At 49.2% G+C, this 20342-nt stretch overlaps 1 protein-coding gene across 4 annotated transcripts; it reads left to right on the top strand.

Moving 5' to 3' along the window:
• The first annotated feature begins 540 nt into the window (after positions 1-540).
• LOC130580778 (serine protease inhibitor Kazal-type 5-like) lies at positions 541-16776 on the top strand. 4 transcript variants are annotated; one of them, XM_057378501.1, is made up of 14 exons: positions 541-672; positions 1825-1850; positions 2922-3049; positions 3497-3563; positions 5122-5249; positions 5363-5414; positions 7658-7788; positions 8365-8437; positions 8906-8967; positions 9854-9935; positions 12427-12554; positions 12914-12977; positions 15846-15898; positions 16298-16776. In XM_057378501.1, the coding sequence occupies exons 1-13, from the start codon at positions 615-617 to the stop codon at positions 15849-15851; spliced, it is 1005 nt and encodes a 334-aa protein (XP_057234484.1). In that variant the 5' UTR covers positions 541-614; the 3' UTR covers positions 15852-15898; positions 16298-16776. The 4 variants fall into 4 exon arrangements, 3 of the variants coding, with proteins under 3 accessions (XP_057234484.1, XP_057234487.1, XP_057234486.1); XR_008966152.1 differs by lacking the exon at positions 12427-12554; XM_057378503.1 differs by lacking the exon at positions 1825-1850 and having other exon boundaries at positions 608-672.
• The last annotated feature ends 3566 nt before the right edge of the window (positions 16777-20342 follow it).

Raw genomic sequence — 20342 nt, 5'->3', positions numbered from 1 at the left:
TGGTTTTATCATTAACACAGCTGCTGTGTGAACTGTAGCATTAAACTCATGGAATTTTCAACAAAGCCTCAAACTTGATGTTTTCCAGCCTTTCCTGAATGTTTGCTCTTTAGGTTCATACTGAGGTGCTTTAATAAAAGCAGACTGACTTCCAGAGGTCTGAGTGGCCTGGCTTTCCTGTTGTCTCTTCTGCAACCAAGTTATTAAAATAAAACCCTTTCAGCTATTTTGTTGAGATGTGAAAGGGTATTTGTGGTATGGTGACCGGAGTCCCGCTGTCTTATGAACCACCCTGAAGGTGGCAAGAATCCCTCTGGCTGTGTGGGGGACCTGGAGCGATCTATTTATAATTTTCTTACCTTGACAAAGCRCAGGGAGGGACTCAAATATGTCCCATCCTTATGGAAATTAATTGTGTTAATGGGATCATTAGAATTCAGAGTAGTGTCAACAAACTGGTTTTTGCAGCTAATGATGGGAGGGTTATGACATMAGGAAGGCGGAGAACCTGGTCATCTATAAATACGTGATCAGCCCTGAGTCCTTTCTTTGGGTTTCATTGAGCAATGCTCTAGTAGAGCCAACGTAGGCAAACAGCCGCCACCACCCTCACCATGAAAATAGAAGGTGCCTCGGTGGTCCTTGCTCTGGCATTTTTCTGCTTCTTCTCAGGTCAGTAACTTGTGATGTTCTCTGTGCTGGAATCTGGGACTGGCAGCGGACGCAGCCTGGGAGTGCCCATAAAGACAGAGAGAGAGAGAGGATTAGAGAGCCCTTGGTTTTTTWAAAAAAGCATAGTGGTGTGGCAGAAAACCACCATTATTTTTGCTGTATTGGTTTGATGTAACGTGCCTTGTTAACTACTCTTTCATGTGGAAATAGTAAAGTTTTATTGGTAGGTGAAAGCATCTATTTTAACAGAATTAGCAGTTTGAGAACAAACAAAAAAAGCCAAACCCCCATTTGTCTAAGTGGAAGAATACCAATTCCCAGCCAGACTGAATTCTTCCATAAAAGGCCCAACTTTGAACAAAAATGTAATACAATTTTTGGTAAATTCAGAAAAATGGTAATGTCTTGTCAACACTTGCTAAGGAAGGCATTTTCACATGGCTGCAGTAATTTGGCTACAATAGACATCAGCAGGAGTTAGGTTTGATGCCATGGTCTTCCAATTTCCTGCCTGTTTCTATTGAAAGAGAGCTAATGGAAGATTTCTTGACAGTTCCTTGCGATGCCACTGATGATGCAAAAGAGGATGAAACATATTATACCAGCTCTAAGTGGCTTAGTAAAAAGAAATCTGTATCAGCTAGTCACCCGCTGACTCATTATTAATTTGGTAATTTGTGTGAAGTACTGCAAATGGAATGGGCCTTGAAAAGGAATTTGTCATTTTGGACAAACAACAATGATATGGCCTAGCTCTGGTATCCCAATTTGATGGTGAAGAATGCCAAAAATGTTTGTGTGAGTTTGAGGCAACTACCCAAGCAGGGGTGTCAAATAATGGAGAAACAGTTGCTGAACCATCCTTGCAACTTGGATTTTAAGCCTGAGAAAAGCAACACAGTAAAGGAGGGCACAAAGACATAAAAAAATGGATGCGATTTTGCATTTGAATGACAAAAAGTGCAATGTTCCAGAAAGGACTGGGCATTAGAGGCTTTCTATCAGTGTGAAATAATGCATTGGATTAGCTTTTATCAAGAGGTATTTGGGTGGATTAGAAAACTGCATCAAGTATTTTAATTAAATGCTTTTGCTTCAAAATTCCCCTTCAAAGATTTTTGTATGGTTTCATTGTTGGTTTTTCTGTCRCAGATGTTGCCAGTCAAGCTTCGATTAAGGCGAGTCCAACCTTTTCTCTTCTGATTCTCCTTTTGTTTTGCCAACTTACACTGCTTAATGCATGCTCTGAGCACAGTCCATTTAGATGCACTATACTTAGATATTAAAATGCTTTTTCAGTGGTGAAAAAAAGCAGTGAATCTGTCCATATTTAGAGACAATACTTGGATAATACAGCAGTGGCTCCAGCTGACAGTGTGTGTTTGGTGCATGATGCTGAGAACATATCCAAACAGCTCTGGGCCAGAAATATCATGAAATGATGTTAGAAATGGCGTGAATTATATTTTTAATGATATTTTAGGATGTAGCTTCTGATCCAGCAGAAACCCCTGCTTCTGATAATTCCTGAGTTTTCATAATTAAAAGAATTAAGGCAAGTCCTTTGAGTCTCAGAAAATAATTTGATTCAATGGCTGAGAAGTCAGTTCCATTCATGTTTTAATCAAGCAAGCTTGTCTCCCTGGTAAAGATCCTTCCGGGAGACACGGGAGCCAAAAATAACTGAACGGTTCATTGCTTCTCCCTGGTCTGCATCTCAGTTACCCGGCAGAAGATGCAATGGGCTGCTGCAACATTGCACAACGCTGCTGCTCTGCTTGCTGGGGCTTTTCTTGCTCTGTGCTTTTCTGGGCTTGTCCTGCACGTGAATTACTCTCCAGTCACTCTGGCCCGTTCGTTCCTCTTGCATCCCTCTGGCACTTCCAGGGCTGTATTTTCTGCTCTTGGCTAACTTTATAGCACGCAGTCCTCTGCTGTAGTGGGTAGCAATTTGCAGCTGTGTGTAAATTAAATGTGTTCCTTAAATGTGTATTCCTTTCCCTGTGATTAATGGTTCTTGCAAAGGGTTTTGAACTTTCTCATTGCCTTTGCTGCCTCGGGAGCCACGAGCAGGGCTCTGGGTGCAGCCTGTGCCACGTGGGGTGCGTGGCCAGGGATGGGCAGGAGTGTGTTTTGTGTGGSCAAACTGTTGAGAGCTTGCAGCACGCCCAGAAAAGATTCAATGTGAGCAGACACTGCTCAGGGTCTCGATGGGAGCCCCGCTCATTGCCCTCCTCTGTGCTTTTCAGAATGAATGCAGGAAAATCTGGTCGCTTCTGCGCAGCGGGAAGTTTTCCTGTCCCACCACCAGGGAGCCCTTCAGAAGCCCCAATAACAAAGGAGACCTCAACAAGTGCATGATGTGCCAAAGGCTGCTGTGAGTACTCCCTGCCCTCCCACAGCAGGGAACCAGCTCTCAGGAGGCTTGGTGCTATAAAATTGTTGTCCCTGGCCAGCCAGACCAGTTTGTAGTTCTTCAGCGAGCCTGTGAACCCAGTCGCTCTCTTCAGCTCATCACATGGTGGGGACTCACCATGGAGGGTGAGGAGCAAACGCAGAGTGAAAAATTACAGCGATTAATTTTTTGTTTCCATAAATAGTGGTTTTTAGGATGGAGAGAGCTGGGTGTTAGACAGGGAGAAAGGATGGCACAATGCCCCCAGAGCAGAGATGCCAAACACCCTGGGCATGTGCCAGGGAGCCGAGCCCTGGTGCTGCTCTGTGAGCAATGGGGAGGTGGGGTTGGACGCACTGGCCTTTAATCACCCTCTGTTTWGGCTTTGTGTCCGAGCTGCCCTGTCACTCACACCTCCCTTTCTTGCAGGGAAAGAGACTCAAAAAACCARGGGAGTGGTGGAGATTTGGACAGGAACGTGAACTCCTTGGGAAAGGTGAGGTGAAACATCGCTGCTGAAGCTTCTTTTATTGGCAATGGCATCACATTGGCTGCCTCTGACCCGCTGCCCAGGGTGCTTCCTCGTCTGCAGCGTGGGAAAGGGCCTCAAGTGGGAGCAGGGCAAACGTGCCCAGCCTTGGGAAGAGTGTGAGGCTTTGTGCCATCCTCCAGCACAAAAGAAACCAAAACTGCTGGCGGCTCCTCCCAGGCAATCACGGCACCTCCGCTCTGCGCCTGACCCAGAGCCCCRGCTCAGGAGGATGCCTGCCTGTTTATAAGGCACACCATTGGCATCTGGCAAATATTTAATAGCAAGGTTGGCGCATGTGAGCTCTGACTAGGGCAGGGTGTGGGAACAGGCCGCCTCTAATTGTCCCTTGTTTATCTTGTYGATGCACCTGGCTGGTTTCTTTTACCCATAGCTGTTTTTCTAGATAGCAGGCCTTTATGTGGAGGGAGCTGTCTTTTTAGCCTTGGGTTTTTATTCTAGATGGGAGTGAATTGGTTTCCATCAGATAGTGTTGGCTGTGGTGATTGATTTATTTATTTTTTACATCTGGTTAAGCAGGGTAGCTTTCTAGCTCTTGKGTGTCTGGACAAATTAAAGGCTTTGTAAGGCACAGCTGTCCTAAGGGAAATCTTTTTTTTTAGACATTTGACTTGCCAGAGTGTGGTCCTGAAGGCAGAAGGACAGTTTTACAGCGTCAGGAAGAGACCTACACTGAATTTCTTTGTTAARCCATAGATTTTCTGTCTGGCTTTTGGCAAGTAATTTTCTAGGCTTGACTTCCCCATCTGCAGAGCTGGGATAAGCTATCAAGCCATCTCCTCTACATGGTGTGAGAGGAAAAAYGTATTACAGATCACATGGCAGATAAGGCTCTAAGTGCTGCATAAACGAACCTCAARACTTCCCATGTTCCATGTGCTCCTTGTGCTCCAGACTTGCCCAGAAAGTTACAGAAAAGCTGTTCAGAGGGAAGTAAAGGCCAGGCTGAAACGCTTAACCAGGCTTTGCACAAAAGCCTTTTGTGAAATAGAGTGCTTAGGGTTTTCAATTAACACATGCTATCATGTAAAAACACCCACCTCTTACTCTGGTGTACCTGGGGATAGGATGTGTTCAAGGATTATATATTTTTTTTTTTTATGCCTGCAGCTTCATTTTTTTACTGTGCATGGGTTTTAAAATTCTTGGTAGTGCGTTCTCTCATGAGAATGGGAAAACCAACTTTCTCATTCAAAATTCACTGAAATTGTGGATTTTGTACTTAGAACAGAGCTTAGGTCCTTYGGGCAGGCTCTTGCATGTCTTATCTGGTAGAAATAGCAACAAGGCTACCGCGGATGCGAAAGACAGATCTGCTCATCTAAACACGCRGATTTATTTGTTTTATGCCGCGTGTTATGGTTTTCCACCGAGTTACGCCTCAAGGAAGCAAAATAACGTTTGAAATGCAATTTGCTGGGTGGATAATCCCTTGTGGATTTGTGGGGGATGCGTCTCTCTGTCAGCACATCCGTGTCAACCCCTGCTTTTGGCGTTCGCACAGGACGAGTGCCGGGAGTTCCGGGATCTGTTCAGGAGGGGGAAGCTTTCCTGCACCAGGGAGAACGACCCTGTCCGGGATGCCTCTGGAAAACAGCACAGCAATAAATGCATCATGTGTGCAGAGAAGTTGTGAGTAAAGGAGGAGAGCGTGGGATTTCTCGGCCCTCCTGCCGCCGGCAGCGGGGAAATCTCCCCTCCCTGGAGCACCCTGGCACTCACTTTCTCATCTCCTTCTCTTCCAGCAAAAGGGAGAATGAGCGGAAGTTATCTAAAAACAGACAAGGAAAGGATAAGGTGAGATTAAAGCATTAGGCAGGTCAATATAGAACTTTATTGGATTTTCACCCAAGACAGAGGAAAGGCGATGTTATTCTATTCGGTTGCACTTTCTTCTCTGACTTCATTTTGAGATCCGCTTTCCTTACCCTCCTCATTTCTTATTCATGCTCTCGAATCCCTCAAGTGAACAACTTGTGCCTGAGTATTATGGTCTGCCCCGCTGACCTGTGGATCTAGGGACAGGCGAATCCYGACAGAGCAGGAAGCCAGGTGTGCTGTGCTGTCCCGAATTTTGGCTCACGGGTGGAGAGGTCAGTTCTGCTGAGGCTGCTAATTAGGCTGCTAAAGGAAAAATGTGTGAAAAGCCCTAAATCTGAACTCTGCACAGCTTAAAAGATCACTGTGTTCTGGGAGATGTCAGCTCTGCACTGTCTCCAGGCTTGTGGTTCAGTTTCAGCTTTTTTTTTGTTGGAAACTTTGTTCTCATGGAGCTGTCATTGCCACCTTCTCCCTGGCACACTGCAACAACCATGTTGCTGTGTGCTGATGCTTTGCTGGCAAAAACAGCCCTGTAAAAGGGAAAATAGCTGCTTTCCACCACTTTCCTCTTGATTTCTGCTATGGCAGGGACTGGTGCAGCCCCCTTAAGCCTCAGTCTTGGGGATAATCCTGTTTTAGTGCTTTTTCTAATGGCTTTGGCACCAAAAAATAGAAGTGTAAGTGAAATTTGCTGATGGCAAAGCTGGGAGGCAGTATCAGCAGAGTAGCATCAGCAGATCACTCAAGACTAATTGGATAGTGCTGAGGCCTGGAGTAATAGAAACAAGATAAAATGTATTGGCAGTGCAAGATCACACACTCTGTGATTAACAAGGATTCCCACTCATTGGCTAGAAGTGACAAAGGATAAGAAAGCCCTGCATTTATTAGTGGGTCAGGGATGCAAGAAAGGCGAAGGCACGACTCAGATGTACTTGGAGAGATTTTTGCAGCAGAGGTCAGGCCTGAGCAGGGCTCCAGAAATGCTGGCTCGAAGAGAGAGTGTTTGAGAGAGGCGTTTAGGGGAAGGCAGAGGGTGTGGGTGCAGAGGGTCAGGGTGCTGAGCTGGGCTGCTCCCAGGGAATAAGGCACAGAGGGGCTGGAGAGGTTTCCTGAGCTTGTTGGGAAGGGAAAGCACTGCCTGCACTGTGCTGGTGGTGGGGAGAAGCAGTGAGGCTGGTGGGGAACCCCTCTGGAGTGGTGCAATGCTGATTTCTGGTGGGACAATGCTCTGTGGCTGCTGGCACAGCAGAACAGGCTCCTCCAGGGCTGGGGCAGATGTGGGGCTTTGCACTCAGAGTGGTTTGCAGCGTTAGCCTCGTGGGGAAAGCTGAGGAGCCCTGGGTGGGATGCAGGACAACACTGGGGAAACCTTTCCCTGGCAGAGAGGATGAAGTGTTGTAAACTCTGGAGCAAAGCAAGGGGTGAGGACAGAGACGTGCTAAGGTCCTTACAAGTTAGCAAAGCTGTGCACAAAATGGGCAGAAAATTGCAAGTGTTAAAACCTTTTTTTTTTAAAAAAGAAAAGATTAAGTGGAAGTCACTTGCTTGTCGTTTGTAGCTGCTGTTCRGAACTGGCTGTTGCAGTGAGTGAAATAGTTGAAATGAGGGGGACTGAATGTTTCCATCCAYGTTACATAACAGGGGCAGGTTAACACAGTTTCTGTGCAGCAGTTTTGAACAAGGAACAAATTAATCATCCACTCTCCAAACAACCTTCCTGTGCTCGTGGGCTATTAAGTGTGTTTGCACTGTGCTTTTATGTTTTAACTGCTTCTTCTTGATTGACGTGTCCCAAAGCGCGGCTGGTTCGGAGGATCCTACGCGCTTTGTAAAGAAAATTATCTGAGCTACAATCTGGGAAAAGGCTGTAGCTGTGTATTAAGGATGTTGGGAGAAGAGGGAGTGACTTCATTACYGTATCGGTCACATCACTGGCATGCTTTGGATAGCCCAGCCAGGAGAATAATAATTAGTGGGACCATAGTAGAAAACTCCCAACACGTGCTGTGCAGGCAGAAGGACCCGGAATTTTTCTGACTCACCCCTCTGTTTATATGCTAAGTGCTGCACACCCTCTTCTCTCACCCCCACCCAGACTCTCCTGTGATGCATTTGTGGTGGTTCCCTGCTTTCCTGGCAGGAAATCCCAGGTTTCTAAGGATCAGGTCAATAAGGCAGGGAGGACAAAGTGCCCTAACCCTGCCCTCCTTCCACAGGATGACTGCAGCGAGTTTCGCTCCCAGTTTGAARCTGGTGGACGCCTGTCCTGCACCAGGGAGAACGCCCCTGTCCGGGATGCTTCTGGCAGGCAGCACACCAACAAGTGTCTCATGTGTGCCGAGAAGTTGTGAGTACCCCTCCATCTGAGCATCCACAGCAAAGAGGGAAAACTCCGGCTGCAAAACTGCAGCTGCTGCCTGGGAGCTACATCTGGGCAATGCCTGGGAGAGTCCTGACTCCCAGGGGCCCCCTGAGAGATGCTCTGGCAGGAGGGCTCCAGCCTTCACCCCTATTCCCACTTCACTTTCAGCACTAGGGGCCCCGGGGCAGGTGAGAAGCAGTGTGGAGTGGAGGAGGAGAATTAAGGTGGACAGAGAGCAGCCCTTTCCCAGGGGACTGTCGGGCCTGGGCAGCTCCTGAGGAGCTCCCCACGCGTGTACTTTGCCTTCCAGACGCTCTCTTTCTACTCCCATAGAGCATATGCAGAAGCAGCCCTGATTTGAAAGCAGCCACGTGGACCCAGGATGTAGCATACAGTGGGAATGGTGAGGAGAAAGGGAGAAGGTTTAGGGGTGGGGATAGGAACAGGGCCACCAGGAGCAGGGATTGTGGATGGGGAGGTGGTACCCAGTGGCAGCCCTGGGCGCTGGTGGCATTCACACTGTCATAGCACTCTCTTTTTTCTCTTCTTCCCTCCTTCCAGCAAAAAGGAAGCTCAGAGAGGGGGTGGAGCGCTCCAGCGCAACAAATCGCCCTCTTTGGAGAGAACAAACCAGGTGAGWTGAAGCTCAGAGCCTACACTGAGCTCAGAAAGGGATCCTGTGGGATCTGCATGGCCAGGGAGTGCCTGTGGTCAGCCTGGGGTGGTCATGGTTCTGGGGATTCTGTAAACACTTAATGATGGGGGGAAGCTGGTTGTGTTTCAAAGCCTCACTCATTTGTGGGATGGACCTGGGTGTGAGAGCACACACACTGGACATGTTTGGATCTGGCAGAACAGCCCCTCTCACTTTCTTGGTGATGTGAGAGATAAAGAGTGGGTTCAGAATCCCCATAGTCCTGTGAGCCCTCGGATAATAACATTTGGTGGGTACGAAGTGCATCAAAACTGCTACTCTAAGAACAGAATTCTTCGGGTCTGGAGGAAGAGAAGAGGGAGGGCAGGAGCTGCTTTAGCCTTGCTGCTTCTTTAATTGCACAAAGTTGTTTCTGTGGCTGTTGAGTGTGTTCTGCCCCCTTTGCAGAAGAACTGTGGTGGTTCACGGCAGGGTGTAAACGACAGACGTCCCTTCTCATCGGGCAGAGGGTGAGCTCAGCAGCGCCTGGGGTGGCAGCCTGTCCCCACAAACCCGCCCTGGCACTGGTTTCTGCCCCCTTCCACCCACATGTRCCTTCTTGGGGGTGTTTAGCAGGTTCATGGGAGCAGGAGCAGTTTGGCAGCACACGAGCAGCACGCTCTGGGATGGAGAAGAGCACATTGTGCTCTTTGGTGCTCCCCACAGCACTCCCAGCTGGCTGAGCTGGTGATGGGGAAGGGACACAGAGCAGGGCATGTTTCTCATGCAGCCCTTGCTCCTTTTTGGCCTTGATCCTCTGTGTACGAAGCACCAGTGATTGCTGTGCTCACAATGCCTCTCAGGACACTCTGTCCAGCAGAATCTGCTTCCTGGCAGTGCACACGTGTGTGCCTGGCCCGGCTCAAAGGCAGTGCCTGGTTCACCACGTGCTTTCTGGGCACTGGTCAGGCACTGCTGTTTGTTTTGGAGCTGCTGGCCCTGAGCAGGACTCAGCTGCTGCTTTTTCTGGAGAGCACTGAGATTTCTTGTTTTTGGCTGGTGCAATTCCTTCATGTCCCACTTCCATCAAGGAATGGATTTCATCAATTCCATTCCATCCATTCCTGCCTTGCCAGCAGACTCAGGGGTGCAGAGCCCTGGGCTGGGGTGCACTTGGACAGAGCACAGGGCAAGCCTGTGTCCTGCTGGTGGGTTCCTCCCTTTTAGCACGTGGCCGGGGGGCTTTTCACCCTCTCCTGTCCCTGTGGGTGAATGGGTGGGTGAGTGGGTGCTGCAGCACCAACAGCCCTCCCAGAGCCATGGGGTCTGCAGGGAGGGAGGGAGGGAGGGTTTGCACTCTGCTCCCCCTCTTTGGGAGGAGCAGGGGATGAACTGTTCCTCTGCTCTCTCTGCCAGCCCACAAGGTCAGCGTGGCAGGAACTGCAACCGGTCCCCCGGCCGCAAGTCACAGAGCAGAGACACCGACGAGGACCCGGCGGTAAATCCACCTCCTGCAGCTCTGAGGGCAGCACTGGGGYTCCTGCAGCTCGGCTGGCAGCTCTGAGGRCAGCACTGGGGCTCCTGCAGCTCGGCTGGCAGCTCTGAGGGCAGCACTGGGGCTCCTGCAGCTCGGCTGGCAGCTCTGAGGGCAGCAGTGGGGCTCCTGCAGCTCGGCTGGTGGCTCTGAGGGCAGCAGTGAGGTTCCTGCAGCTCGGCTGGCAGCTCTGAGGGCAGCAGTGGGGTTCCTGCAGCTCTGAGGGCAGCACTGGGGCTCCTGCAGCTTGGCTGTGTGGGCAGCAGTGGGGATCTCTCCCATGGGGTGCTCCTCTGCTGGAGCTGAGCCACCCCTGCTCCTTTCTCAGCTGCTGTTCCTGTTCTTGCCATAACCCTAAAGCTTCTCTCACTCGACCCCATGGCCTTGAAGGGTTTGAATGAGTGAAAGTGTCTGTAGCCCGATGCCAGCCCCCGTGTCACCTGGTGCTGAAGCAGAGAGAAAGGTTGGCTCCCTGTGGGTCTGGAGCTCAGGCTGGACCCCTGCCCCACATGCAGCACCCCAGAGTGGGGTGAGGAATGCTCCCCTGCCACGTGAGAAGGTGCTGAAATGAAGGCTGTGGTCAGAGCAGGGTGGTGGGGCTGACCAGGGGATGAGGACAAGCTCGGCAGGAGGAAGGAGCGCTAACGCTGAGTGGTGGATGAGAACCGTGTATGGAATGATGTGGGAGGGAGGTGGGGGTGGTCTGCTCTCCCTTCTCATGAGGAGAAAATGGAATAGTTCCAGCAGAGCTAAAAGTGGGAAATGTGAACTAATAAGAGAAAATAAGTTACCGTAAAAAGGGTGACTAAACTGTGGATCTCACTATCACAGGGTGCTGTCTAGAGGTAGGATGGTTAAAAAAAAATACCTGATGTTTTAATTCCTCCAGCATTTTCATACAGTAATTTAAATAGCATTTTGGAAGGGTAGGRAATGTGTTTCTATGGGTTTGGAGGGATCTTACTACCAACTGCCTCATCTCTCTCTRAAGCTTCTGATACTGACCACTTTTAGAAAAGGGATATTTGAGTTAAAAGCCCAATAGATAGCYCAGGTACAGCAATTTCGATGCATTCCAGAGGAAGCATTAGGTGTAATAAGGCCAGTCTGCTTCAGGGCTTAGTGGTATTTCCTGGTAGCACTGGAGGGGGAGTGGATGCTGATGAGCCTGATGGACCAGAGGTGATTCAGGGAGCAGATCTGCTCCTCTCCTCTTTCCAGGGCCACCTGTGGGTTTTGTCACAGACAATTCCCAGAGCCCAAGGACTGGTGGCACTGGCTGTGGGCACCTTGGGGCCGGTGGGRTGGCCTCCTGCCCTGGCCTGTGCTGCATCCAGCAGTGTCTGGTGCGTAGGAAGCACCCAGCAGAGGATTGCAAAGGTCAGCATTGTCTGCTCTCACGTCACTGATAATTACCCAGATGAGGGAGGAAGCAGCACATTATGGAAATTAGCAAGTGACGTTTACCCGGCAGGTGCTATCACAGCACCCCAAAATCACCAAAACCCCCCTGTGCTATGACACCTTTCTTCCCTGGGGTGCCTCCTGCTCTGTGGGGCTGCTGATAAACCATCATTTTTGTGCTCAAAGCTGCATCTCCAGGCAGAGCAGAGAGTGGAATGTTCTCTCAGTCCCATTGCTCCATTTGCATCGTTGCAACATCTTTTGTGGCACCTGGAGAAGGGGTTGGGGAGCCCATTAGTCACCTCTTCGTCTCGGTCTTTTTTCGGTTCCTGGAGCTGCGGTGGGGCTGRGGAAGGGGCTGTGCGTGCCAGGGAACAGGCTGTGCTGTCCCTGACCTCTGCTGTCGGAAACCTGCTATGACCGTGCAAAACACCCGCTCCGCTCCTCTCGCAGCCTGCCAGAGCCTTTTTGGGATCCCTGCACGGCCGCTCCTCGTTCTGTCAGCCCGTCCCGGCTGTGCCACGTGTGCTTTGTAGGGAAAACTGTGCCTAAATGTTCCCGTTGCGGTGCGGGAGAGGAAGCAGGAGGGCACCCCCCGTTAGTCAGAGCTGCTCGTGTCTGTCGTGGGCGTGGGGAGCGCTGCGTGTCGCACCGCCCGCGGGCACAGCCAGCCTGCTCCAGGCGTTCTTCCTTCATTTGGGCCACTGGGTTTCATCTCAGTCCTTGGAGATAAAAAGGTGTCAGGATAAGGATAGCTAGGTACAGGTAGAAGATGATTTTTTTGTCTTTTGGGTGGACTTTGAGAGCAATAAACCTTGGGTGGATCAGATGAGTGGGGCATCAGGGCTCCGTCCCCAAAATCTTGGTCCGACAAGAGACATGATTTCYTTCCAAGCCTGGCCTGGCTGGAAGGTGACCCAGTGACCCCTGGTGGATGTGACCCAGGGCAGAGGGGCCCCGTGCAAGGCTGACTTTGTGAGTGCTTTCAGCTCGAGTCAAGGAGGGTCTTGCAAGTGAACCGGCACCAAATGTGATTTCTTTCTCTCTTCAGCTGGACTGTGATCGAATTCTGCACGGGGTAAAGGGTGGAAGGATTTTCTGCAGCGAATCCTCACAACCAGTCTGTGGCACTGATGGGAAAACATACAAAAATGAATGTGACTTGTGTTCAGCTGCCATGTGAGTAGGTGGAGAGATTTCAGTAATGCAGGGCCATCCACCATTCCCGAGTGTCTTTTGCAGAACAGTGTTTGTTTTGATACATCATGACTCACTATCAAGCGTGTCCTTGGTGCTTCGCTGTTAAGCAAACATAGATCAAAATGCCTGAGATTAATCTGATGACAGCTAATTAAGATACACAAGTTGCCAGGGTCCCYTATTCCCTCTCTGCCCCATCAGGAGATTGTTTGGGGACTAATAAATGCCATCACACTGGAAGTRGCATCAAAGCATTGAGGAGCCCACAGAGGACTGTCATGCAGAGAGCTGTGGCATTGCAAGTGAATAATAAGCRATGTCTTGTCCTCCCTTTGCAGGAGAGCTTCCAACTTCATCACGGTAAACTATCGAGGCGAGTGCCGAGCGCCTGGCCCTGAAGTGGTAAGCGGCAAACCACAGCTGGGCTGCCAACCATCAACCTCTCCCTTTCCCTGGTGGAAATTCCCCATTGGCACCGGCTCAGCCTGTGCTGACCTGATCCAGGTGGCCACAATAGGCAGTGAGGAATGAGGAGTGGCTGCAGTCACCAGCTGCCCCTTCGGCAGGGGCTGGGTGGCCACGCTTTGACCCCARTGGCAGGTTAACTAACAGAGATAACTTGTTCCTTCAATTAACAGGGGGCTCGTTAAAGGCTTGCTCTGCAGCCTATTTGAAGCCCCTATTTCTATTTTATCTTTTTTTTTCTGGAGTGGAATGTTGCCAAGAGATGGAGAAAAAAAAAGAAAAAGCGCCTCTCAGGCTGTGTGTGGTATCCCACTTCAAGTGCCTGCTGGGGATCCTCTGAACCTGTGAGAGGATCTTTAGGGTCCCCAGGAATGGATGCTCATGGTCCAGGTGTTTAAATACAGGTTGAGACTTGAATTTAATACATAAACTGGGCATAGTCTCCATGTTTTGCCCAGGCTGCGTGGTAGGAGTGTGATGTGTCTGGGAAAACAGCTGACTTTCTTCCTCTGGGAATTTGATGAAGCTGGAAAAACCAGAACTGTATGAAGCATGAAGGGCTTGTTCCCTAAACAATATCCAGGGAGATAGTTGGGAAATGAAGATTATTCACTAGGTGGCATACTTTCGGGAAAGGTCTTGAGCCTTGACATCTTGTGCAATCCCACAGCAGATGAGTTAAAGATTTCTCAGTTGTGCTTTGTGTTTCCACCAGTGGAAGCTTGAGAGCCTCCAGCTCTTGGATTGGCAGCCAGTGACTCCCAGTTTGTGACTGTGCTTGGGATGTCCTGTGCCACCTGGGGAGGACTGTCCTCATTGGCACCAACTCTGGAGAAACTCAATTTGTTCCTACTCTAAAATGGGAGACAATCCAAATATTGAAACTAGCAAAGGGATTTCTGGGAAGTTTTGAATGGGAATTTTGGCTTCTGAATATGGATGAGGGATCCATGTGCTTGTAGGCAGCAGAGAGCTCTGGGGTATGAGAGCCATCATGCCATGGTAAAATTCCATGTCTTCTGCTCAGTGCCAGGACACCAGAGATCCCAAAACACACTAAACATCATAGTTCCTTCCCTCCTCCTCTGTAAAGCAGCAGAGTGCTCTAAACTTGGTTTAAACTCAAAGAAATTGAAGTGCAGAGAGAAATAATTTTGGCTGTGGTGGTACTGGAGGCCTTTGTGTCTCAATCTTTAGGGAGATGGAGCCACGATTGGCCTGTGAGTGCAGGGAGAGGAGGCACTTTGTGAATCTGTTAGTTCTGAAAGAGAATGASACTGGATACACCATGGCAACTGAAAAATAGAGAGGATTCCCACAAAACTGTTCCTACTCTGGAATTCCTTGCTGTTTGGTGTTTCACCAGGCTGTTACAGCTCTCAAGCCCTTGCAATAAGAGGGGGATGCCATTTACTGAAAGTCACAGAGCTTTGTAGCTGTGTTGAGTATTCCAAGAAGAGACAGATACAATTAAAAGTCAAAGGGATAAGCTTTTTCCTTGAGGCAAGAAAAGCCCMAAAAAAATGCCCCGGATATGCACAATGATTTATTCTTTATGTTTATTRAGTCACCTGAAGAATCAGGCTGGAAATTTATGGGAGCTTATAAACAATGCACAAAGCAATGTTATTTTTGGCACTGGAATTCTTACTCACTTGCAGTATAACGAATTTTTCTTTCTGCTGAAGATTCAGGCACTCAATATATGCTACTAAAACCTGGAGGAAAGCAGCTCCAGCAGTGCTTTTGGCATCAAAAATGGGTTTAGAGAGTTGCAATGTGCAGAACGTGAAATGCTTTGGAGGAAGATAAGRAATTGTTACCTAAAAAAATGTAGTATTTCCTTGAGCTGTATTTTTAAATTATCCATGGARAGTGCTGGGTGTTGCCTGAGAAAATGTGTGTTAAAGCTGCCTCATCCCCTCGCAGCTCTGTGCCTGCAGCTGCTCCTGCTGCAAAGCTCCTGCTGGATTTCCAGGTGTTTCTGGCAGCTCTGGTGACCTGATGGCCATCAGGGAGGGATGGTTGTGGGAATAGTTGGGAGCAGCATGGTTTGAGAGAGATCTGACTCTAAAGRGTGTATCTGGGCATGGCTGGGGTGGAAAACCTTGCTGCAGAGAGAGCCTGTCCCCACTGGCCAGCCTTGRGTCTCGCCACCTTCTCTGGGAGGTCTCTGCCGTAACTGAATTCCTTTGATCCTTTTCTGCTTTGCTGATGACAAATATAGGTCGGCATCCTGGGTTTAGATATCTTTTCTTGGTAACTTAACTGGCTGGTAGGTCCTGCAGGGCTGTGCCACGTGGATGAATTGATTTTGGATCTTTCCAGCACCTTTGACTTTTAATCCTGCGTATCTTGCAGCTCCTTTACTTGTTCAAAGTTTTTCACACTAATCACCTGGGCAGTAGCCACCAGTCTGCCCACGCTGGTCCATAGATCAGGGGGAAAAAAAAGGGGTTATCCAGTTTCTCCTTTTTTTTAAAAACCTGTTTCTCAACAAACAGATAACTCCCAGGTTTGCAATGGGCAAGTCCCAGTTTCCTTACAATGCTCTCTGTTTTGCCACGCTGCTTTTCAAGGTGGCCAAAGGAACAGAAGAAGAAAAGCAGGACCTTTCCTAGATTAGAAAACAGGTGTGGAAAGCACCTAGCTTAAGGCTGAAATAAATCTTGTTCTCTTCAGCTGGCAGTGGCCCAACCTGCTTGCCATTGTGCCAGGCTGTGGAGGGGCTGTCACACCAACACCAGTGTCACACACAGGTGGTCAAACTTGGGGCTGAGCTTATTTTTTGCTCTTCCTTTCCAGGAGTAATGGAGTTCAGARTGCCAGCAAACACCAGGGATCAGCTGTGACCAAAGGTACGGAGGGAGGAGAGGCAGTGGCTTGGGCAGCCTGTCCTTTGGGGGTTGTKTCCCACCAGGGCTGGAGTGTCCCATGAGGGTTGGAGTGTCCCACCTTCTCTGGACAAGCTGCAGGGCTGGGAGGGAGAGTTCTGCAGAATTTTCCCTTTTCCTGCAGCCACGGATGGTGGGGCTGAGCCTGTGGGGTCTTGCAGTAAAGGGCTCTGCCCACCTTTTTCCCCTGGCTCTGTATTTTTTGAACAGAGAGGATGCTGGCAGAGCAGCCTGCTGTTGTCTCCCATCCCAGGGAGGCAGGGGTGGCCCAGAACCACAAATTTAAGGTTTCCTCATGGTGTTTTCAGGTCCCTTTGCCTTCTGGGATCACAATAATGAACTGTCCACCCTCTGTCTCTGCAGAGCGAGAAAAGGAAGAGTCGATGTCGAGCACCAGGGGAGCTGCAGAGTCCCCAGGGCTGCCAGAGCTGCCTTCATCCCCTTCTGCAGCAAACAGAGCCCATCCTTGCTCAGGTGGAGGGCGAAAGGCTGTGGGGCCTCGGTGGTGTGTGCCTCGCTGTGTCTTACCGTGCTTCTCCAATAAAGATAACTCCTCAGCTTCATGTCACTTTTCTTCACTGAGCCTCGGGGGAGGGACACACGAGCCCCCAGTGTGGCTTTTGCCTAGGCAATAAGCACCAGCTGCTGTAAATACCTGGCGAAGATGTTGGACCCAAGGAGGAAGAGTGTGGTCTGGGGTTTTGTGAGGAGGGGTCAGGGGTCAGGTTCTCTCTGGCTCGTTACGGGGTCTTGGGTTAATCACTTTCACTGCCCTATCAGCCCTTTTCTCCTGCCTGTAAAACCAACATTAAACGATACTTACCTACCTCAGAGGGTTGTTTGAGATTTGTTTGGTTTACATTTGGAAACCTACGGAGAATATTTTGATTTTAAAACACCCCATGGCAGTTCAGATGATGCACAGTGCCTTCTTCCAGGTGAGTGACTGGGAAATCCAGACCACACTTTGGGGCAATGCTGGGGTGTAGATAGATGTTGAGTGGTTCTGTTAGGAGCTGTGCTGAGGCCAGAGAGGTCTGGGATCTGGAGGTGTGAATTTGGTTGGTATTTCTGGCTGTGAGAGGGCAGAAGCACTGACAGCACCCTTGGGGCAGTGCAGGGAGCTCACCATTGTGGTGTTTCATGGATGTTCTGCATCTGCTGCTGGGTCACCCTCTGCCTGAACTCCTGGAGGGCTCAGCCAAAGCCTAGCTCAGGATCCATCTCCTACAAGGAGAGAAGGCTCCTTCCTTTGGGGTCCTGGTGCTGGGACAGATGGAGAAGGGAGCAGCCCCATGGCATGGAATGACTTTAGGCTTTTTAAGGAAAAGTGCTGCTGTTTTGAGATGTAACTGACCTACACATGATTCTAATTCATGGTCAGATGAAGCCAGGCCTCCGAGCCAAGGGTTTCCCTGTGTTTTTTTGGGGTCAGTGGATCTGGGAATGGGGTGGGGTTTGCAGAACAGGAGACACCGAGGGTGGGTTAGCAGAATTCTGCTGGCGGTTCGCACGTACTTCCTGTACTTTCCTTTATAGCTGTTACTTAAAGCAAATAGGTTCTTTATTTGTATAAACTTTATTGCAGGACATTTCCAGAAGACCTTGAATGAACATTTGCAGTGTTTGAGTCCATTTTAGCTGTGACCTGATCTGTAAACAATTTTCTCTTGCAGATAAGGCTGAAGTGACTTTCAAATTTTGACAGGATTTTACCCAATACCAATTAATTTCACTCCCACCAAAGACGTAGAATTCTTTCAATTAAATTATCAAATCCTCTTTTTCTGCTGCAGTTAATGAGAATTGATTTTAAACCCTCAAAATGCTTACGCATGCATCATGTTTTATTGCAGCTGATAATAATATAAACTGATTTCATTATCAGCASACTCTGCCAGAAGTGGTTGTTAATTGTTCGAATGCTTATTTTTAACRTGAGCAAACACTATGATTTAGAAATAAATTATGACTGCCTCTTTCTACGTGGAAAATCCCTTCATGTGGTTGAGTCATGTAGGGTGAGAGTCACCAGTTTGGGGCTGGTTACCTGTTTTGGGGAATGCAGAGTTTATCTTTAAGCTGAGATGAAACAAGTACATTCTTGAATGTTATTTATGCAGCCKGAGAGTGATGAATGTCAGACTGCAAAAATGCTCTCTGATGATGTGTGCTCACTGATTCCAGCTAACACCATGTGCAGGGGCATCTACATGATTTCATAAAAGCAGTGCACAATTTGTGGCTTAAAATAAATTCTTGCAAAGGAAAATCAGTGCACTTGAAAGCTACTATGATTTGTAGTGATTTCAAGTATTTAAGTTTTCAAATAATGACCCCTAAAGCCTTCATTAACTGTGCTTGAAAAGCAATAAACTGATGAAGACTGCCCCAGTAGCCTCTTCTGTCAGTATCTGAGCACTTTCTAAATTTCTCCTGCTGCCAGCAGAAATTATCATCCACAAAAATCGCAGCTGGTGATAAGGGATGGTTAATCAGATTCCAAGCCCATCTGCTGAGGAGGCCCAGGACAGGGACTTGCTAAAGCTGCCTGTGCTGCTGYTGGCAGCAGGGCTGGCTCCATYGTGCTCCCAGCAGCCTGAATGCTCWCTCTGCTCTTGCCTTCTACCCCYTTTTTGCAGGTTTTTCTGGTGAGAAGGTCCCTGGCAGCACAGCTCAGTTCCGGAGGGATGCCATGCTTTGTAACTCCTGAGGAGAAAGAGGCAAAGGCTCACGAGGTGCTGGAGATTTACCCCTCTTTCTTTTGTGTTTGCTCTCAGTTGCCCTTTGTGTTGCCCTTTAAAATGGTAAGGAGGCCAAGCCAGTCCTCTGTGAAACTGGAAAGGTACCAGCGCTCTGGGGACTCTTGGGTTTGCTGTAAATTACACTTTATTAAGGGTGTTGCTTGCCAATAACCACRGACCCCGTGTGGTTCACAGCAGTTCCTGAGGTTTTGCAGGACTGGCATTATGAGCTGTCTCCAGCCTCTCAACGTGGCTGGGTTTTGAGCTAAAATGCCCTCTGCAGGGACCTTAAGTGTCATCAAATTTTCTTCTTTTTTTTTTTTTTCGTTTTTCATAGAAGGTGTCAGGAACTTATGCAACTCTTGAGGGCATGCAAATGCTGCTCTTGGTGGAGAGTGAGGACTGTGGACTCTGGCAGATGCCTCGGCAGACCTTGAACTCCCCGTGGTGTTTTTCTGTCCATTTGGAGCCCGGGAGCTCTGCCCAGCAGCTTCCAGCCACCCCGAGGGAGAGCCCTGGCATGGCCCCACGGTGTGCTCTGCCCACCACAGGCTGTCACAGCCGACAGTGCTGGAAATCTTGCACTTTAGGGGCATTTGTTCCTTTAAGAAGTGGGTGAATTGTGGCAGGGAGATCTGGATGCTGACTGAGCAGGGAAGCCCCTCTGGCTCTCCCTGCACCCTGGTGATGCTCAGCCCCATCACACAACTGCARCATATGGGTACCTGGGGCTTTCAGTGTTGTCTTGATTATCACAATTTCTGCTCCAAAGCCCATCTGCTTTCACCTTGGGGACTCATGAAGGGGCCTCTCTCTTTTTTCTCTTTGGGGCTTCTATTTGGCATCTGTTAGAACATCTGTTTTTCCCTGCAGGAGTTTCCATACTGCAGTGAGCTCCCTGCTACAGGCACTCCTGTCCAGGCAATTTTCCTGGGATTTCCCTGCTCTACTCTCCTGCAAGATCTCTCCTGCTGCCCAGCTCTTCCTCTGGAACTGCAACAAAAAAACTTTCAGTGCTTTCCTCTGCATGAAGGTATGAGCAGATCCACTCAAGTTCTTCACTGCAAACAGGATGCAACTGCTTGCAAATTAGAAATCCAAATCCTTGATAGAGAAGGTCCCAAAAGAAACAGCTTAATGCTGGGTGTAGTAACAGCCACCCCTGTGGTTTGAGGGTGGGAAGCATGGAGAATTTATGCCTATATTTCTGAAAAACACATGGGTTGGCTTTGATTGCCTTCTTGCCTCAAAGGAGTTGCTTCCCTTYGTGGCCTGTGCCAGTGAAATTCTGCAGAGATGGAGACAGATGATTCACAGCTGGGGACAGAGGTAACCTGGAGAGGCAGCAGAAGGAGTGGTGTGCTCATGTCCAGAGCTGCTCAGCCTGCTGCAAATCCCACCTAAGGAAAATAAACAGGTGGATGTCAACACAGCATCACTGCAAGTGGGAGTTGCACAAGCACAAGGGTGTAAACACAACCAAAGGTCTCCCAGTCCAGCGTGGGTGGAATGTGCTGCACCTGCTTCCCTGCTCCTGAAAGGCTCTGTCCCGAGGGACAAATTCCTGGTGGAAAAAGCTGTGCTGAATCACTCTCTGTGAAGCAGGCAGCTCTCTGGGAGGGTCACAGTATGGATCTTCCTTGTGCACAGGGCAGGAGCCCAAA

This window comes from Malurus melanocephalus, unplaced genomic scaffold (assembly GCF_030028575.1).
Source record: "Malurus melanocephalus ecotype Western Australia unplaced genomic scaffold, MMel_1.1 scaffold_362, whole genome shotgun sequence".
Classification (NCBI taxonomy): domain Eukaryota; kingdom Metazoa; phylum Chordata; class Aves; order Passeriformes; family Maluridae; genus Malurus; species Malurus melanocephalus.
The sequence above is the reverse complement of the archived record's forward strand: the minus strand, read 5'-3'. Positions and strand labels throughout refer to the sequence as shown.